Genomic DNA, 19284 nt, shown 5'->3' on the forward strand with positions numbered 1-19284 from the left:
TAACCTGAGATTCTTACAAAGTCACGGTGCCAGAAAGGGTTAGTCGCGTGGCACTCCTGGCCCTCTGCACGGTGCCTGTCCTTGCCTCACGTACCTCAGAGCCAGTTTGAGTGCCTTGGAGTGTATTGCTTAGGTCAGGAGGAGGAAAGACTTATCAGAGGTTGAGAGAAGAGTGATGAGGGTGTGTGCGTGTATGTGTGTGTGTGTGATGGTGAAGCGTGGTGAAGAAGGGAAGGTGTAGCGAAGGTGTGGACGGAGAGTGACGAGGCTGAAGAGGAGTGAAACTGTAGAGAAACTGTACGGGTGAAGGGACCAGGTGAGGAAGGGAAGCGAAGGTCAAGAAGATGGCGTCCTCCTCAACTGACCGCGGGCTGCTGTGCGTGTTGTGTATGATCCTGACCAGCAGCCTCGGCGTCCTCGTGCTGTACGGCCTCGTCATGGCGGTCATCTTCTACTACTGCAACTAACACAAACACACACCAAGAAAGGAGACACGGGGAGGATGTTCGGGAAGCAACTCTCAGTCTTTACACCCCGGCGGAGGAAAGAATACCTAGTTACTCCTCCTCCTTCTCCATCCCCCTCCTCCTCCTCTTCCTTCTCCTCCTCCTTCTTCACCAAACGCTACGCCTCCTCCCTCCCCGATATCCCCTCCTTCTTGCTCCGAGGGGCGGGGGGCGGCGGTGGAGGCAATGGGGGTCGTGTGGCGTGGAACATAAGGAACGCGAGGATGGTGGAAGAGAGACTGAGGGGAAGATGTGGAGGTGATGATGGAGGAGATGGAAGGAGGAAGTGGATGGAGGATGGAGTGAAAGAAAGGGAGACAAGAAGAGAAGGAGGGATAGGGAATGGTCGAAAAGGAGGAGAAGGAAAAGAAGGAATAATACAGAATGGTGGAAAAGGAGGAGAAGAAGGAGGAAGAGGAGGAGGAATGGAAAACGGTGAAAGAGGAGGAGGAAATACTAGTGGAGGAGGAGATATTTGCATGAGACAAGGTGGAGTTTGGGGAGATAAAGGAGGAGAAAGAGAAAGAGTAAGAGAACGAGGATATGGAGGAAGAGAAATAAAAGGAGAAAGAGAAGGAGGAGGAGAAGAAGAGAAGGAGACTAACACAAGAGGTGGAGAGAAGCCTGACCCTTCCCACCTCCACCTCCACCACCACCTTCAACACCACCACCAACACCACCACCTCGACCACCACCAAGCCTTGCCAAGTAAATATTGACGCGTCTCATTCACGTGTGTGTGTGTGTGTGTGTGTGTGTGTGTGTGTGTGTGTGTGTGTGTGTGTGTGTGTGTGTGTGTGTGTGTGTGTGTGTGTGTGTGTGTGTGTGTGTGTGTGTGTGTGTGTGTTGTTGTTCTTGTTATGTAATTGTTATGTTATTTCGAACTGACCTCTTTTTTTTTTTTTTTTTTTTGCACATGTTCTTCTTTTAACGAGTTTTACGAGTTGCTTTTTTTTTATTTTTTATTACGAGTTGTTGTTACACTGCCGCCCAGCATCATAAAGGAATACAAATGAATGCCAGCGTTTCTATTTTTATTTACTTTTTTTTTAACTTCCAACTCAACTTTCTCAAACTTTCAAACGAACGTAAAAATAAAAAAAAATTGCTGACCGACTCCTCGCCGCTGCTGCTGTTGGTGCTGGTGGTAAAGTTTGTGAAGGAGTTTTTTTTTTTTTTTTGGGGGGGGGGTCATCTTTGTTAGTGGAATTAGTTAACTTGGTGACCTGTTTCTTGATCGCCTTAACTAACGAGCTCCATTTTTTTCTTATTTGTAGGGAGAATAAATGATGGTCCTTTATTGTTATTTGTAAGAAGTAAACGTGCTGCAGGTGTTACACGCATCGCCTCGGGCTTAAAGGGCTAATTACAGGTGACTTAGCTACTCGTGGTGTCTTAATGAGCTTGTATGAGGTGAACAGGTGTCTGGAGGGGGTTCTAATTAGGCCAGTAATGGTTATCGGTTTTCATTAAGTGTGTGTGTGTGTGTGTGTGTGTGTGTGTGTGTGTGTGTGTGTGTGTGTGTGTGTGTGTGTGTGTGTGTGTGTGTGTGTGTGTGTGTGTGTGTGTGTGTGTGTGTGTGTGTGTGTGTGTGTGTGTGTGTGTGTGTGTGTGTGTGTGTGTGTGTGTGTGTGTGTGTGTGTGTGTGTGTGTGTGTGTGTGTGTGTGTTGGGGGAAGGGGGAGGGGGAGAGGGGTGAAGGGAGTATGTGTGTGGGGGAAGGTGGAGGGGGTATGTTTGTGTGTGGGGGTTGGGGTGGGATGGAGGGGTTATGTGTGTGTGTGTGTGTGTGTGTGTGTGTGTGTGTGTGTGTGTGTGTTTATGTGTGTGTATGTAAGCTGAGTAATGAAGAAAACAAAAAAAAGGAGTTAAAACAAAAAGAAACAAAAAAAAAACCAGGAAGTAACACACACAAAAAAAACAGGCAAAGAAAACAGATGATAAAAAAAACAGGAGTCGTAAAAACAGTGCAACCAAAAACCACAAATATCATCATCACCATCGCCATCATCAGGAGTGTAGGAGCGGGCGGTGGTCGTGTAGGTACAGCTTTAGTGACCTTCATCTTCCTCTTTTTCCTCCTCAGTTCGTGACAGGAGCCGCGTGGGTGTCAGGAGCTCCCTTCCCTTCACCACGGCGCCCCACTCCTCCTCATCCTCCTCAGGTGTCTCCTCTGGGTAAGTTATTGTCCTTCTCTTTCTCTCTCTCTCTCTCTCTCTCTCTCTCTCTCAATATCCGTGTCCTAGTTACCCTTATCTTCCGTCTCCTTCTCTACATCCATCTTCAACTCCAGCAACATGACGAACGCTCTTTTACGAGACTCATAACATTACAGAAACCAATATTAAAGGCAAGACAACATTACCACACATACATGACCTTACCAATACATACAGATCACCAACATTAACGCAATCATTAAGTTCCCCCTCTCCATTTTCTTTTTCTACACTTTCGTCTCCTTTTCATTTTCATTCTCCGCGGTTTGCTCATTCTCAGCTTCTTTCTCCTCCTTTATATCCTTTAAATATCTTCTCTTTTTACAGCTTCTCCTTCTTTTGCTTCTCTACCTTTCTTCTTTTCCTCGTCTTCCTACTTTTCTTACTCCTTATCTGCTTCGTCCTCTTCAACCTCCTCCTTCCTCTCTTCATTCTTCATATTCTCCACGCCTTTCTCCTCCTTTTCCGATGTTCTCTTTTGTGTATCCCTCTTCCTCCTCCTCCTCCTCCTCCTCCTCGTCTTTCTCCTGGTGCTGCTGCTGTTCTTCCTCCTCTTCCTCCTCCTCCTCCTCCTCCTTCGCCTTTATATATTTTCAGTCTTACAAGCTTATTTCACGGTTATTTCCTCGTATTTCCTTTTTCCATGTTTTTTTATTGTGTTTCAAAGTCTCATCATTATTTGCACAAAGGAGGGGCTTCGTGTGTTCACCTGCCCACGTTGCCTCTGCCATTCCGATGCAGGAGCAATTACTTTGTCTGAAATTGTTGCTCCTCCTCCGTACGATTCATTTTCCTTCTCTAGTGTATTGCATTAACTGTTTCCTTAGTCCCTTGGTAATGTTTCTCAGGCTTATCCTCCAAAAAATTAATGAAGAAACTATGTTGAGTATAAAGGAAAGAATATCTCTATCATTATCCTTTGCAACAGTTTATTGAATTAGTATTGAAATAAACTACTTCACCCGAGAAAGAGAAATTTAAACATGACGGTATAACCAGATTTTAAAGATGAAATGCGGCATGAGTGATAATTTAAATGATTCATAGGAACATACATAATTAATTCTTGCCTGCATATTATTCGTATTTCTAACATTAATGCAGTGATGTAGAATGTCCTTTGTTCTGGCAATGAATAAGTCCGGGGTGTTTCCATTCTTCATCATGCCTGCCGTTGAGCAATGTAAACGTGGTTGGCTGAGTCCGCAGAGTTTACCGGGTCACAGTTAAGGTCATTCTCCGCCCGTAATACGCTCTTTGTCTTCTCGGTATTGGGAAGCTGGTGACATTCTGGTGGAAATCTTGCTGAAACACATTTTGCTATAGAGTCAGCTGTTGCTAAATATGACGAGAGACTTCCAGAGACTTTGTGTTGTTGAACGTACCGAAGACATTTTCCGTATAACACAAGATTTTTTGCTTACGCTCCAAAATAATTCTTGCATGGTAATGACATTTAAACAGTAGAATAAGCATATCAGAGCAGTTCTCTTACTTATACTCGTCATGATATCTCTATTTTTTGCTTCCTCCTCTTCTCCTCCTCCCTCTCCCTCTCTTCCTCCTCCTCCTTTACTAACTCACCCTATTTCCGCAGAGCATCGGACACGCAGAGTCAGGGCAGCGCCGGCGGAGACTCCAAGAGCGACTCCCCGACCCCCGAAGGCACCAGGAAGAACGGGGAGGCGTCCTCGTCCTCGGCGGGGGTCGTGGCAGGCGTGAGCGTGCGCTGCGGCAAAGGGCACGAGCTATCCGTTCCTGCAGGTGAGTCTTGGGAGGGAATAGACAGCTTGAGATTACTTAGGAAGACGTAGCGATGTAGAGAAGAGGTGTAGAACAGGTTTGGATTGCTTAGAAAGGGTGACTAGAGATTGAGACCACATAGGAAGGTGAAAAGAGGCATACAAAGCGACGTAGAGAGATAAAAAGAAAGGTTGCTAATAACCGTAGAAGCGATAAAAAAAAAAAATGGTGTAGAAGACTGAAAACATATAGCTAAGAAGTGTAAATAGAAGGGAGAGGGAAGACAAAATGCATGTTACTAGGGAAGTGATCTTGAGAATTGGAGAAGCGATGCAAAGGGATGCTGGGAGACGTATAGCTATGAGGAAGTCACTGAGTATACACGAATGAGTAAGGAAGATGTGAATAGTGATGAGGAAGGGAAGAAAGGAGAAGGGAGGAGGAAAGGATGAAGGAGAATATTGTATCAGGTGGTAAAGAGTGGTGGAAGGAGGCTGTCCAGGGTTGATGAGGCAGCAAAGTGTGATATTAATGGTGGAGGGAGAGGGGAGGAGAGCGGGCCATTGAGGGGGTATAATATGTTATGAGAGGACGTGCTGAGGGTGGGATGATGCTTGCTTAAAGGAGAGGAAAGAGGCCTGTGAAAAAGTGATAGGGATGAAGGGAAGGGAGGGAAGAGGATGGAGTATACTGATGAAGGGAAAGAGAGGGAAGAAGGACATGAATAAAAGGAGATAGGGACAGAAAGAGGAGGTAGGAATGAGAAGAAGAAAGGAGACAGGTTGGAGTATACTGATGAAGGGAAAGAGAGAAAGGAAAAGAATGAAAGGAGAGAGGAAGATAAATAGGAAAGGGTAGTTAAATATAAGTGATGAGGATGAACAAAGAGGAAAGATGATGAAATATATTGAATGGGAAAAGAAAAATGAGGATATAGAGACAGAGAAAGAAGGAGATGAATAAAAAGAGATGGAAATAGAGAGAGAAAGAAGTAGTTTTAGATTAAGTAATGGGAATGAGGAGAGAAGTAAATGGATGAAATACATATATGAAAGAGAAAAATAAAGGAGATATGAATGAGATGGAGAAAGAGGAGAGAAATAAAAATAGACGGGGAACAGAAAGGGAATGCAATAGTTGAATAAATAGAAAAGCGTAAGAAGGGAAAGAGGGAGAGAGGAAAAAGATGAAAGGTATTGGTGAGGGGAAAAGAAAGAGATGTGAAGGGGAAAGAGAGAGAGAGAGAGAGAGAGGAGAGAGAAAGAGAGGAGAGGGAAAAATACAAGGTAGAGGGGAATGAGAGGAGGGAGGGAGTGCTTGAAATTTAAGGGCGTACGTAGGAAGGGAGAGAAACGTGAGGAGGGGAAGAAATAGTGGAGAGGAAGGGAGAGAAAAATGGAGAACGAGAGGGAGGAAGGGAAAGAGAAGTGAGAAGAGGAGAGAAGTGTGTCGTGGAAAGAGAACGAGGAGAGGAGAGTTTAATGAAAGAGAGAGGGAGATGCTGATGGATGCTGGAGATAAGAAGGGGAGTGAGATGAAAGAAGAGAGGGAAAAAAAGAGAAAAAAAGTAAAAAAGAAGTATATTATATGGTTTAATCTGCATCAGTGGGGAAAGTATAAATATCAAAACCTACATTACTGATACGTTGTTTATTGGTACAACGCAGAGCAATCCAGTTAACGAAGACAGGGAAATGAAGAACGATAAAAAAAGAGAAAAAAATGGTTAAAAGAAAGTATGTATGATTAGTCTGGTTCAATGAGAAAACTATAAAATCAAAACCTACATTACTGATACGTTGTTTATTAGTACAGTGCAGAGGAACCCAGTTAACGAAGATAGGGAAATGAAGAACGATAAAAAAAGAGAAAAAAATGGTTAAAAGAAAGTATGTATGATTAGTCTGGTTCAATGAGAAAACTATAAACTCAAAACCTACATTATACTATTTTACCATCATACCGTTACTTCTTTCCCCTTCTTTCCTCTTAACTCATCCTTTCACCCCCCCTCATCCCCATCTTTCCTGCTGATCCATCCCTTTTACACCCCTTCCCCTTCCCCGCCCTCACTGCCCACCTTAACCCTGCCGTCCCACCCTCAGCCCGCGCCTCTGCCCCGCCCGGAGTGAGGGAGTCGGCAGCACTTCGACAGGAGGTGGAGACCCTTCGAGCTGAGATCACCAAGGCCCGGCAGACGATTTTACACATGCAGGATCGGGAGAAGAAACTTAAGGATAGGTGAGGCTGCTGCTACTGATGCTACTTCTACTACCACTACTACTACTACTACTACTACTACTACCATTACTACTTTTTCTTCTACTTCCTCTTTCTTCTCTTCCTTCTCCTTATCCTCCTTTTACTACTACTACTTCTGCTCCTCCCCCTCTTCCTCTTCCTCCTCCTCCTCTTCCTCTGAATAGTGAACGGCAAGAGGTATTTTATAAGCACTTTTAACTCTCTTCTCGTTCTTCTTCCAGGCTCGGTGATCGTGCAGCCAGAGGAGTGGAGCGAGGGAACCTAAGGGTGGAGAACGTGAGCCTTGGGGAACGGCGCCCGACAGCCCTGGTGAGGAAATACGGGAACTTGTATGCCCAGGCGCGTGTGGACACCCTGGATTCCCTCGACACCTTGCCCGACCTGAAGAACGCCGAAGAGCTCAAGTCGAAGCTCCTGTTCAGTGTTGTGGTGGTGAGTGTTGCTGGGTGTTGAGGGTGTTGCGTGTGTCTCCTTGCTTCTGCTGTTCATTGGTGAGGTCATATACATAAGAACATAAGAACATAAGGAGTCTACAAGAGGTCGGTAGGTCTATACAAGGCAGCTCCTGTGAACCTAATCCTACCTAATATCTCTATTCATAAAGGTAACTAATCTTTAATGTAGCTACCTCATTTTCAGTATCTCGTTTATTTACTTTTTCTCTTCTGTTCAGTTTAAGCCGAGTGCAGCTAACGTGTGATCTCCTTTTCCTTTCGTTTTCTGTTGACTCTCCTTTCTTTTTTGGATACTTTTTCACTCCTCTTCCTCGGTCGATTCAGTTGCGCTTTCACGTTTTTTTTTCTCTTCTGTTCACTTTAAGCCGTTGTGCAACTAACGTGTGATCTCCTCTTCCTTTCGTTTTCTATTGACTCTCCTCCTCTTCTTTTTTGGACACTTTTCACTCCCTTTCCTCGGTCGATTCCGTTGCGCTTTCACGTTTCCGCCTTTTCAACAGCGCCGCCCTTCGCTCCTCTGTTTACCCCCGACAATTTTTACTCACTGGTCCATTTTCCTCCCCGTTTTTGACTCTCACCTTTAATCTCCCTCACGATTGACTCACGTTCTGTACTCTCCCCCTGCGAACTCTCCCTCCTCTCCCCTCACGGTAAACTCACCCTCTCCCTCAGTCTCCCCACCAGCTAACCGCCTTTTCCTTTACGACTGACTCACGTTCTGTACTCTCCCCCTGCGAACTCTCCCTCCTCTCCCCTCACGGTAAACTCACCCTCTCCCTCAGTCTCCCCAACAGCTAACCTCCTTTTCCTTTACGACTGACTCATGTTCTGTTCTCCCCACTAACTTCCCTTCTTCCCCTTTCACAAAAGTCTCATGCGGTACCCTCCCCACCAACTCGTCCTCTCTTCTCCCCGCAGATTAACTCAGCTTCCTCCCTCCCTTCCAGCTCCTATCTCTCTCCTTTTACGGCTAACTCACTGTCTTCCTCCCACAACCAGCTCTTCCTTCTCTCCCCTTACGAATAACTCACTCTCTACCCTCTCCTCCTCCTCCTCTTCCTCTCCCCTCACTGTTTACTCTCTATCTCTCCCTTATCAGCTCTTCCTCTTCTCCCTTTCACAGTAGACTCCCTTTCTTCTCTTCCTCACCAGCTTGCCTTCCTTCCCCTGCAAGCTCCCTTTCTTCTCTCCCTTCGCAACTGACTCCCTTTTTACCCTCTCCCTCACACCAGCCCGCCTCGTCCTCTCCCCTTACGAATACCTCAAGTTCTTTTCTCTACCTTCCCCGCTAACTCCCTCTCTCCCTACACGATTGACTCTCTTCTCTCTACTCTCCCCACTAACTCCTTCTCTCCCTACACGATTGACTCTCTTTCTTCTCTCTACTCTCCCCACTAACTCCTCTCCCTAAATGATTGGCCCTCTTTCTTCTCTCTGCTCTCCCCGCTAACTCCTTCCCTACCCTTAAAACTGACTGATGTTCTTCCTCTTCCCTCCAGCTCGCCTTCCGCTCCGCCTCCTCCTCCGCCCAGGCTCTGCGGGAGGAGGTGCGCCGCGTCCTGCAGGTTCCTCCGCCGCCGCCTTCGTCAGGAGAGGCTCACGACAGCCACCACCACAGCTACGACTCCCAGTCCTTCTCCCTCGAGCAGGCCGTGTCCTCCTTCATCTCCGCCAACATCGAGAAGCGTGACCTGTCGAAGAATGTGGAGGTGAGTTGATGGATGGAGTTGATGGTGGTGGATTGATGGGATTATAGAGTGTTTGTTTGTATGCTTGTGTGTGTATGCGTGTGTTTGTGTGTGCATTAATGAAGAAAGGTGATATACGTACGAGAGTGAATTAGGAAGTAAAAGAGAAGCCAAAAAGAAGAGGATAAAGAAGAAAAAAAATAGCAACTGAATCTTATAATTGAAGGAAAAATAGATAAACAGTTAGACAGAGAGAGATATATAGATACATAGAGATAGAAAGAGAGAGAACGACAACGAGAGAACGAGAACGAGAATGAGAGAACATAATCCCTCCCTCCCACACCCTTTCACATCCTCTCACACCTTTCACACCCTCTCACACCCTTTCACACCCTCTCACACCCTTTCACACCCTCTCACACCCTTTCACACCCTCTCACACCCTTTCACACCCTTTCACACCCTCTCACCCCCTCTCACACCTCACATCATCCCCTTCAGGAGGTCTGCCAACAAATCTGGGCGACGCTGTACGACTATCCGGCCCTCAAGAGCTGCGACGGGCTTCTGCAGTACGTGAAGGACTGCGTGAGGCTGGCGTGGGGACTCAGCAACCAGATGCCGCCCTACGTGATCGACTACGAGACCCGCACCTTCAGGAAAGACTACCACGTCCGCTTCCATGTCGCCGACCCGGACAGCGACGCGATCAAGACGTACCTGTGGCCGGCGCTGCTCGAAGGTCCCGGCGGCGTGTGCGTGCAGAAGGGCGTGGTCATAACTTAAAGCCCGCATCAGACTCCACGGTCTCTGCCTGACGGGGTGAGTGATGTCTGCTAAAGGTGTTGGATTTCGTGGTTTATATAGGCGTAAGGCACCGTTGTCAGATTATCGTACTCAGAGGATATTATGTACCGGTTTCTGACGCCTAACTATTGCCAAGGAACATAAGGAATTAACTATTTTAACGATGAATATAAATGAATCTAGGTATTGGGGCCCACGAGACGGTTTTTGGGTTGGAAGTTGGTCAATATAAGAGGCCGAGTACGATAGTCTGGCAACGTTGGGCGAGGTTTGTGTCTGGCTCAGCTAACCTTGGTGAAGAAGTATATTGGAAATGAGAGTCGAGTGAATAGGAAAGCATCTGGTCTTTTGCCTCTTAGAAGTTTATATATATTCTGATTTGAAGGTGGAAGAGTAAAATTTATATATCATGTCCTTGTTTTCTTGTCTAATTTAATATAGAGACGTTAATGGTCGTAAAGTGAATAGGAAACAGAGGTAAAGTAAATTATGAGTGTAGTGATGCCAATGTTCATAGTCACACACACAAACTATTAAGATGATAATTCTTGTTTATTATTCACAAAAGTATTCATAAGTTTACCTTCTCATTCTTCTTCATCAGCTATTGAAGTCATCTCATATCCTCCCGTTTTCCATCCGCAGGCGTGTTTCTCTGCCTTTCCCGTACACACACAAGGATACGTAAACACACACACCTCTGAAGCATCATGTACAGGCAAGAGCGTGTGTGTGTGTGTGTGTGTGTGTGTGTGTGTGTGTGTGTACGTCCTCGCTGCTGATGGTGCACACAATGGACGGAGCAGCGAGTAGTGTGTGTGTAAGTGTGTGTGCGTAAGTTGTCTTTCTGAAGGGTCACACTCCAGGCAGGGTTAATTAAGGTCTTGACAATATTACCCTTGAGATGAACATTATTCGGTGTTGCATATCTCGCCTTGGTCTGTTCAGAGGGTCGTACTAACACTATAACCCTTGAGATGTTGTCTAGTGTTACCTGTACTGTCTTATGCAGGTGAGAGGGTGCACTAATTACATGTTAACGTTTAGTATTGACAATGATGTAAGGGGTGGATTATCTTCCTTAAATACTCCATTATCAGAAGCTTGCATCGTTTCTGAGGCTCTGAATCAGCTGCTAGATATTACTGAACAGAATTATCTATGTTTAGTTTTGATAATGATGTAAGGGGTTGATTATCTCTCTTAATAACCCCATTATCAGAAGCTTGTATCGTTTTTGAGGTTCTGAATCAGCTGCTAATTATTACTGAGGAAAAATATCAATCGTGGTCATTTTAAGGTATTTGATCGTGATTCTCTCTGCAGTAATTTTCGTTCTCTTCCTTTTCCTTTTGTCTCCCTCCCTCTTCCCTTTCCCTCGCCTCCTTTACTCCCTTATTTTCCCTCCACAATACCTCTTATATTTTCCTTTCCCTTTCCTCCTTCTCCTCTTCCCTTCACACTATCTCTTGATATCATGTTGGCTGATGTTGGCGCGTCAGAAAGCTTGTATTCCGATCCCACAACACAGGCGCTGATCAGAGTCTCCCGCACACCGACGCAATCTGAGTCTGCACCGCGGGAATTCACACATGCTCACGACTCTTGTACATATCAGGATCAAGAAGAGAAAGAGAATGTATTTTATGTATTATTACTGTATATGTCTTAAGCGGGTGTACAAAGTTAGGTAGAGGACGGTACTGGGTTAGGAGTGTGTGTGTATGTGTGTGTGTGAGTATGTGTGTGTGTGTGTGTTGGTGGGGGTGATACCTGTTGTGTTTACCTGTTGTGTGTTTACCTGGTGTCTTCCCCCTCACCTGAAGGCCGCCGCGCGCTGCTAGACGGTAATTCATAAGTTATTGATGTCGTGTATATAGTTTAGGGTTTTGTAATGTCGATAAGTGTCCGTCTTGAAATGGCTCACCTGTAATGTTACCTGTCCAGCCAATCACCTCTCCATTACCTGCCCATGCCAATCACCTCTAGCGTCACCTGCAGGGCTAATCACCTCTCCCGTTACCGGCCCATCCAATCACAGCGTCGTGGGCGTGGGAATGAGCACCTGAGTGGCTAGTGAGGTGACCTGTGACGAGAGCTTACCTCCCCGCCCCTTGGATGTATCTAGTATAGTATGAAGCGCCCATTGGAAATTCTAGTACAAAATTGCGTATACCGAAAGATATTACAATTCTAGTAAACTGCTCTCTTGCCTCTCAAATGCTATAGCCATTGTTTATAACCCCGAGACTTCAGACCTTTAAATTTGAATAACGCCGTAGAGTACATCAATGAAAACTAGCCACATTGCGTATAACAAAAGATAATGCAACCTTAATAAACTGCTCTCTTGCCTCTCAAAAATTGTAGCCACTAATGATATGATAATGCCAAGACTTCAGACCTTCAAAACTAGGACAGGCTGTATTATATATTGAAGAAACTTAGACCTCTCCTTCCTTTGACAGTTTAGTATCATCGTGTTCCTTCCTTAGATGGCAATACAAACTCAAGATTCCCTTTGCAAGAAATATGGAGTTGCATGCTGGACCTTCTTCCTTTTCCTTCCCATGTAAATCCTTCCTTCATCCCTTTCTGCCTTCTGTAACTCCTTCCTTCCTATGCAAATCCTTCTTTTCCTTCTGTAACACCTTCCTTCCTATGCAAATCCTTCTTCCTTTCTTTTCCCTCCGTAAATGTCACACGATCCCCAGACACAGGGCCCAGACACACACACCACCGCCGCGGAAGCTCAAGAAAGAGAGAGAATCGACTCGCGTGTGGACGAGCAACGGACAAACTTTTACGTCGGCCATCGCGAACGCTGATCCTACATCTTTAAACGCGAGTGTCTGTCCGTCCGTCTGTCTGCCTGGTCTTACCCTCCTTGCCCTTGCGTCCATCTCCCAACCCCGCCGCACCTCGCCTCGACCCCGCCCCGCCCAAGCACAACCTCCGCCTAGATCCAGCTTTCTCAGAGGGTGTTTTCAGCATAGTGTCTGTCCGTCCGTCTGTCTGGCTGCTCTAACCCTCCTTGCCCTTGCGTCCATCTCCCAACCCCGCCGCACCTCGCCTCGACACCGCCCAAGCACAGCCTCCGCCTAGATCCGGCTTTCCCCGAGGGTGTTTTCAGCATATTCCGCGTGAATATACGAGATAGAAACACCGACTTTAATGCGCAGCGAAGTAGGAAACGAGTTTATGACCCCACGATGCTGCGGCGAAATACACTTGCGGAAGGTGAAGGTGAGCCCCGCTAGCCACACCTGCCGGCCCCCACACCTGCTGAAAGGGGGGGGGGGGGGAGCCAGGTGAGGGAGGAAACTAGGCGTGGTGTTCAAGGGGAGATGTGACCCTCCTCCTCCTCCTCCTCCTCCTCCTCCTCCTCATGTGTTCCTCCTCTCTGCCTCCCTCCTCTCCGCCTTACGTCCTTCCTCTCTTGTATCGGGCAGAAGCAAGGGCGTTTTCTCTCCCCCCTCTTTCCTCCCTCCACCTCCTTCTCCTCCTCACCTCTCACTTCTCCCCTCGACTTCCATTTCTCTCCTCTCTCCCTCGTGCATTCCTTTGCCTTCTCCTTCCCTCCTCTCATCCCTCTTCTTATCCTCTCCTTTTTCTTCTTCTCTTTCCCTCATCCTTTTCCTCACCTCCTTCCCTCCTCCTTCCCTCCTCTGTTTTCTCTCCACAGTACCTCTCGTCCTCTTCCTTTTCCTCTCTTTTCTCTCACCTTGCCTCCTCTCTTCTCTCCACTTCTACTTCTTTTCCTCGCCTCCTCCTTCCTTCCTCCTTCCCTCCTCTGTTTTCTCTCCACGGTACCTCTCGTTCTCCTACTCCTTCTCTTCTCTCACCTTTCCTCCTCTCTTCTCTCCACTACCTCTCGTTCCCTTCTCTTCTTCTTCTGCTTCTTTTTCTTCTTCATCAGCGAAAGTAAATATCCGTTGAAATATTAAATCTCATCGTCCTCTGATAATAAGAAATGAAGTTGAACGCTAAATCATTTTGAACAACTCGAGAGGTGTGAGAGGTTCGATAATTTGAGTTCACCGTAAGAGGTTTATTTTGGGTGCTACGTAAACTCTCTCCTGATTGGCTGTGGATATAACGTTAGGCAGGACGATAGCACAGAGGAGGCTTCGCGCGCGGCTGCTCTTTAAGTATAATAGCCTACCTGTAATTTACCTGTATTTTACCTGTATTGTATTATTTATTTATCACGCGTGTTCTTGAAGGGTCTTGTGTGTGTGTGTGTGTGTGTGTGTGTGTGTGTGTGTGTGTGTGTGTGCGGGCATCAAGACACGAGTTTTTTTTTACTCCCTTATATAATGTCTTCCCTTTTAACCCTTGCCTTTATTTATTAATTTTATATATATTTAAACTTATCTTATATAGCTTTAATGTGTCTTGAAATACTCTTAGTTTAGGTTTATGTAACAACTCCCTCGGTGACTTTTTTCTATTATTATTATTATTATTATTATTATTATTATTATTATTATTATTATTATTATTATTATTATTATTATTATTATTATTATTATTATTATCACTTCACTGTTAAGTTATCTATACTCGGTGTGACTATTATCTTCAAAGGAAACACATGATATCTACACGTATTCCTCTCTCCAATATTCGAAAAAAAACTTGTATATATATTCATTTTCACCCGGTAGGAAAGTGTAACCATGTAATATACATGTGGACAACTTGTTTTTAAGGACACGCCCGCCATCGACTTTTTTTTGGTTTACTTTTCCGTTTCAGTGTAAGGTAAAGATTAGATTCATATATACAGACTGTTTACAAACGCCTAAGTTCATGAAGTATCGGCTATTTACACGTGGCATCATTCCCTTGACCTTTAAAGTTAAAACCTATATTTTTAGACGATTTCGGCTCTCACGAAAACTATTTCCAAAGGTCACGAAAGAGGTCAGTCGGGTTCTCATGCTCATTTTTCACATTGACGGTGCAGAGGGCGCGTCCAACTACTACTAGGCTCATAAAATAACTACCAATGGAGATACTAACACACAACCTCTACGAAACCCTTACCAAATGCGTTAGAAAGTGTATCGTAGTGTTATGGGCAATGAAATGAAGAAGAGAGGGGATACACGCACGCTGGAAGATAGAAAGAGCGAGTAGACACAAGTAGCAGTATTGTTATAAGAGCAGAGAACATGATGTAAAAGAAAATGTAAATGATAGTAATGTGTGTAAATCCCAAAATGTTTGAGAATATGGATCTTCAAGACTATCAAAGCTTCTCTGGGACTACGATGATCAGGCTTCTGCATCCCCGTCTCTCTACTTTAATTGGAACAGCGTGTTACTGACATTCTCTTTTTTGTATTTACGTTTCTCCCTCGGTCCGCTTTCCTTACTGTTAAAAATCATTCGTCCCAACCTTGCTTGACCTTACCTAACCTGAGTGTAGTGTTCCCTCCCTCTGCCACGCCCTCCACACTGCTTGGTAAGGTCACAGGCAGACACGAAGAAACAGATCACAGAGAGGAAGAGTAAAACCTGTATTCCAGAACATTTCGGGGGTTACACTACACCCACATTTGATAAGGCTTTCGAGAGGTCATTTTCGGGTGGACGTATGATTCTTGGGTTAAAAACTATGATAACAGAGATTGAGCGGCCAGAAGAGAGGTCATTTTCGGGTGGGCGTATGATTCTTGGGTTAAAAACTATGATAACAGAGATTGAGTGGGCAGAAGAGAGGTCATTTTCGTATGGGCGTATGATTCTTGGGTTAAAAACTATGATAACAGAGATTGAGCGGCCAGAAGAGAGGTCATTTTCGTGTGGGCGTATAGTTATGGTGTAAAAAATAAGGATAGCAAAGGAAATAATAACAGAAAATCCTTGGCGGGTGTGACCTTAAATAACCCACGTACGTCTGTCTGTCTTGTACATAGCCCTTAGCGAAGCGGCAGACTCTGTACACTGTAGCCAACGTAGACTCGTAACCAAATATTTTTGCTAAATTACTATACCATGGAGATAATTGATTGTGCCATTTTGTATGTGGTTGTCCAGCTGAGAAATATGTAAAAAAAAAGAAGAAATATATAATCAATAAAGGTTTGCAATATTTGAGTTTGTTTGAATTTCACGAAGGATAAAAAAAATGCAAGACTGATTTAAGCAACAGAAAGGAGGTAAGTAAGAGTGTGTGTGTGTGTGTGTGTGTGTGTGTGTGTGTGTGTGTGTGTGTGTGTGTGTGTGTGTGTGTGTGTGTGTGTGTGTGTGTGTGTGTCAATTCTATATTTCATCATGCTGTAAGAAGTGACATTTTCTTCCTTCTTTCTCCCTCCCTCCCTTCTCCCCTCTCCCTATCTCCCCTCTCTCCTCCCTTTCTCCCTCCTACTCACTTTGTATTCCCTTCGCGCCATCACCAAGAACATCCTGCCGCCACAATGTTTAAATAACCCCTTCATTGCTAACAAGAATCACTGACCTACGAGACGCCGAGCCGATGGACAGCTGAGTGGTAACATGGAGTATAAATTTCCATCAGATGATACACGGGAAAGGGGTGGAGGAAGGGGTGTGGGAGGGTGTGAGTGGGGAAGAGAGTGGAGGAATGGGTGTGGGGGTGGTGGAATGGGGATGGGACGGGCGAACATCCACCGGGGAACATCAACCACGAAAAGTAATCGAGGGTTTTCATTACATTAAGTGAATAGGAGTTGAATTTTAACCTTTCGCGGCTCAGAGGACACAGTTCAATACCATAAAGGGAAAGGGGCGTAAGCGAGGGGAGGAGGAGGAAGAGGAGGAGGAGGAGGAGGAACCAACAAGCACACACACACGAGGGGCGGAAGGAAGGAAGGAACGAGAGACGAACGTAAGGAAGAAAGGGATGCAGAAAGAATACCCAGTTGAACGGCGTGGTTAGGAGAGAGACGTCGCTTCCTGAGGCATTACACGCGACATAGTGAATGAACGAAGATAACAAGAGGAAGGGAGAGGGTGAGGGAGAGAGGGAGGGAGAGGGGTGGATGCGGTGAGTGAGTGCCACCAGTGGATACTCTCATCTCAGTCTGACTCTAACCTTTGCCGGGTGGACAGTGACTGCGCTCCGCTCGCCCGCGTCCTCACTGCTTCTCGCTCACGCCGACCAGCCAAACCTTACCGCCTCCCCCGCTTGTCCTCCTCCCTTCCCACGCCTGATATACGAGGGACAGACAAACAAAGGTGGTGGGAATACAAGCCAGGTCTCCGTGCGTGTAAAAAGTGGCGATACACTGAAAAAAAGGGGAAAAAAATGAGTGGGCTAGCGCGGAGCAGCAGCGCGACTCGTGTGTTTTGATAAGGATGAAGGGGGCAGCGTAGAGGCGTGTGGTGGTGTGGGGTGGCGTGGCAGTAGTGTGTTGTTGTGTAGGGGATGTGTAGTGACCAGTGACCTGACCCCGTGACCCGTATTTGACCCCCCTCCCCCTAGTGAAGGAAGGAGGTGTGAGGAAGCGTGTCAGAGTGTAATCCTTCACCCTATCACGGTGACCTTACCAACAAGAACCACGCTGTATGTGTCTCAGTCTGCGTGGAGCTTCAAGTCGAGCATCCACCTGGGCGTGAGGGCCGCGAACAGGTGGTGGTGGTAGTGGTGGTGGTGTACGTGAACGCCTCGCCGCCTGGTGTTCGGAGCCTCGACTCAGGTGGTTCGTGAAGCCTCAGCTGAAGCCTCTCGCCGCGGGATAACCACTTCAAGATGGCGTCGATCCTCAACCGTCTACGAAATAAAGGTAAAGATTCAGGTGAGTTTGTCTGCAGGTGAGAAGAAGGAAGAGGATGAGATGCAGCGTGTAGATTGGCTGTCTGTCTGCCTCTGCCTGCTGTTGCCAGTCTGTTCGCTATTAGTCTGTCTGTTAGCTAGTCAGTCTGTCAGCCGTTAGTCTTTCTGTTTGTCTGTTCGTCTTTCTGTCTTGTCTGTTAGCTAGTCAGTCTGTCAACCGTTAGTCTTTGCTTGCCTGTTAGTCTTTGTCTGTCTGTTAGCTAGTCAGTCTGTCAGCCGTTAGTCTTTGCTTGTCTGTTCGTCTTTCTGTCTGCTCACTAGCTAGTCTGTTGTCCCACGCTAGTCGCTGTCTCGTCTTCAACATGTTTACGCCGAGTTGTCCGATGAGAAGGAGGTAGAGGAAGGTGTGCCGTGTCGTGTATAGGTTGTCTGTATGTCTGCGTTTCTAGTCTCTGTTCACCGTTAGTCTGTTCGCTAGTCTGTGTCTCGTCTTCAACATGTTCACGCCGAGTTAATCCATGAGAAAGGTAGAGGAATGTGTGCCGTGTCGTGTAGGTCGTCTGTATGTCTGCTGTTGCTAGTCTCTGTTCACCGTTATAATCTGTTCCTCGCTAGTCTGTGTCTCGTCTTTAACATGTTTACGCCGAGTTATTCGATTAGCCAGGCAAACAGCGAGAGGCGTTCCATCATCGTTAGTGCCCCCCGGAAGCCCAGCCTACCAAGCCCGCTCCTGCGCCCCCTTCTGCCCACCTTCATCCCTTTCCTTACCTATCATTCTGGCTCCCTTCCCCTCTCTCTCCCCACCCCAACTCCCTCTTCCCCTCCTTCACCCACTTCCCTTACCTATGAATGTACCTCTTCCTCTCTTCCCTTCCCTTCTGCCCACCTTCATCCCCTTTCCTTACCTATCATTCTGTCTCCCTTCCCCTCTCTCTCCCCCCCCAACTTCCTCTTCTCCCAACCCCTCCCACCTTCATCCCCTTCCCTTACCTCTGTCTCTCTTCCTCTTTCCCCCCACCCCAACTCCCTCTTCTCCCAACCCCTCCCACCTTCATCCCCTTCCCTTACCTCTGTCTCTCTTCCTCTTTCCCCCCACCCCAACTCCCTCTTCCCCTCCCCTCCCCACCTTCATCCCTTCCCTTACCTCCCCTTCCTCTCCACCCCAACTCCCTCTTCCTCCCACCCTCCTCCCCGCCTTCATCCCTTTCCATTACCCATCATTCTGTCTCCCTTCCCATTTCTCTCCACCCCAACTCCCTTCTCCCCTTCCTCCCCCTCCCTCCCCCCCTCCGCCTCGTCCCGCCGCTGACGAGGACTCAAAAAATGCCGAGGGATAAAGGATAATTAAAAATGATTGCGCCCGTTCGCTTGCCGAGGAGCATTACGGCGAGCTGCTAAGTATTGTTGATAATTATGTAATCGTCGAAATTGCTGCCGGAATGAAGAGGAGACGGGTGGAGAGGGATGGGAAGGGAGGGAAGGAGGAGGTGAAGAAGGGATGGGTAGGAAGGGAGGAGAGGAGTGGAGAAAGGATGGGTATGGAGGGAGTAGGAGGAGGAGGAGAAGGGATGGGTAGTGAGGGAGGATGGAGGAGAATGGGAAGGAAGGAAATAGGAGGAGGAGGAGGTGAAGGGATGAGTAGGAAGGGAGGAGGGGAAGGAAAGAGGTGGAGAGGGATGGGAAGGGAGGAAGGCAAGGATGGAGGAGGAGGTGGAGAGAAGGGTAGAGAGAAAATGGATAGGGAGGGAAGATGGGGTTAGAGGCGTGGATGGGTGTTAGAGGGAGAGACGAAAAGAGGGAGAGAAGAGGGGGTAGTGGTTGGAATGGAGGGGAAAGGGAGGAATGGAAGAGAAGG

At 46.7% G+C, this 19284-nt stretch overlaps 1 protein-coding gene across 6 annotated transcripts in view; it reads left to right on the plus strand.

The window, feature by feature from the left end:
• The window catches only part of LOC126998183 (uncharacterized), a 125459-nt gene extending 109672 nt beyond the window's left edge, over positions 1–15787 (plus strand). Inside the window, exons 3-11 of one of the 6 annotated variants that reach the window (XR_007752675.1) lie at positions 2592–2682; positions 4322–4488; positions 6573–6708; positions 6951–7161; positions 8684–8893; positions 9377–9697; positions 10328–15268; positions 15341–15412; positions 15485–15787. Coding sequence is in view for 1 of the 6 variants with exons in the window: in XM_050859632.1 (XP_050715589.1) it covers positions 2592–2682; positions 4322–4488; positions 6573–6708; positions 6951–7161; positions 8684–8893; positions 9377–9661 (1100 nt within the window). In the remaining 5 variants the exon portion in view is untranslated. Of the gene's footprint in view, positions 1–2591; positions 2683–4321; positions 4489–6572; positions 6709–6950; positions 7162–8683; positions 8894–9376; positions 9698–10327 lie in introns of all 6 variants that reach the window. The other 5 variants (XR_007752672.1, XR_007752673.1, XR_007752674.1 and 2 more) reach the window with 5 other exon arrangements.
• Positions 15788–19284: the final 3497 nt, after the last annotated feature.

Source organism: Eriocheir sinensis, chromosome 13 (genome assembly GCF_024679095.1).
Source record: "Eriocheir sinensis breed Jianghai 21 chromosome 13, ASM2467909v1, whole genome shotgun sequence".
In the NCBI taxonomy this organism is placed as follows: Eukaryota; Metazoa; Arthropoda; class Malacostraca; order Decapoda; family Varunidae; genus Eriocheir; species Eriocheir sinensis.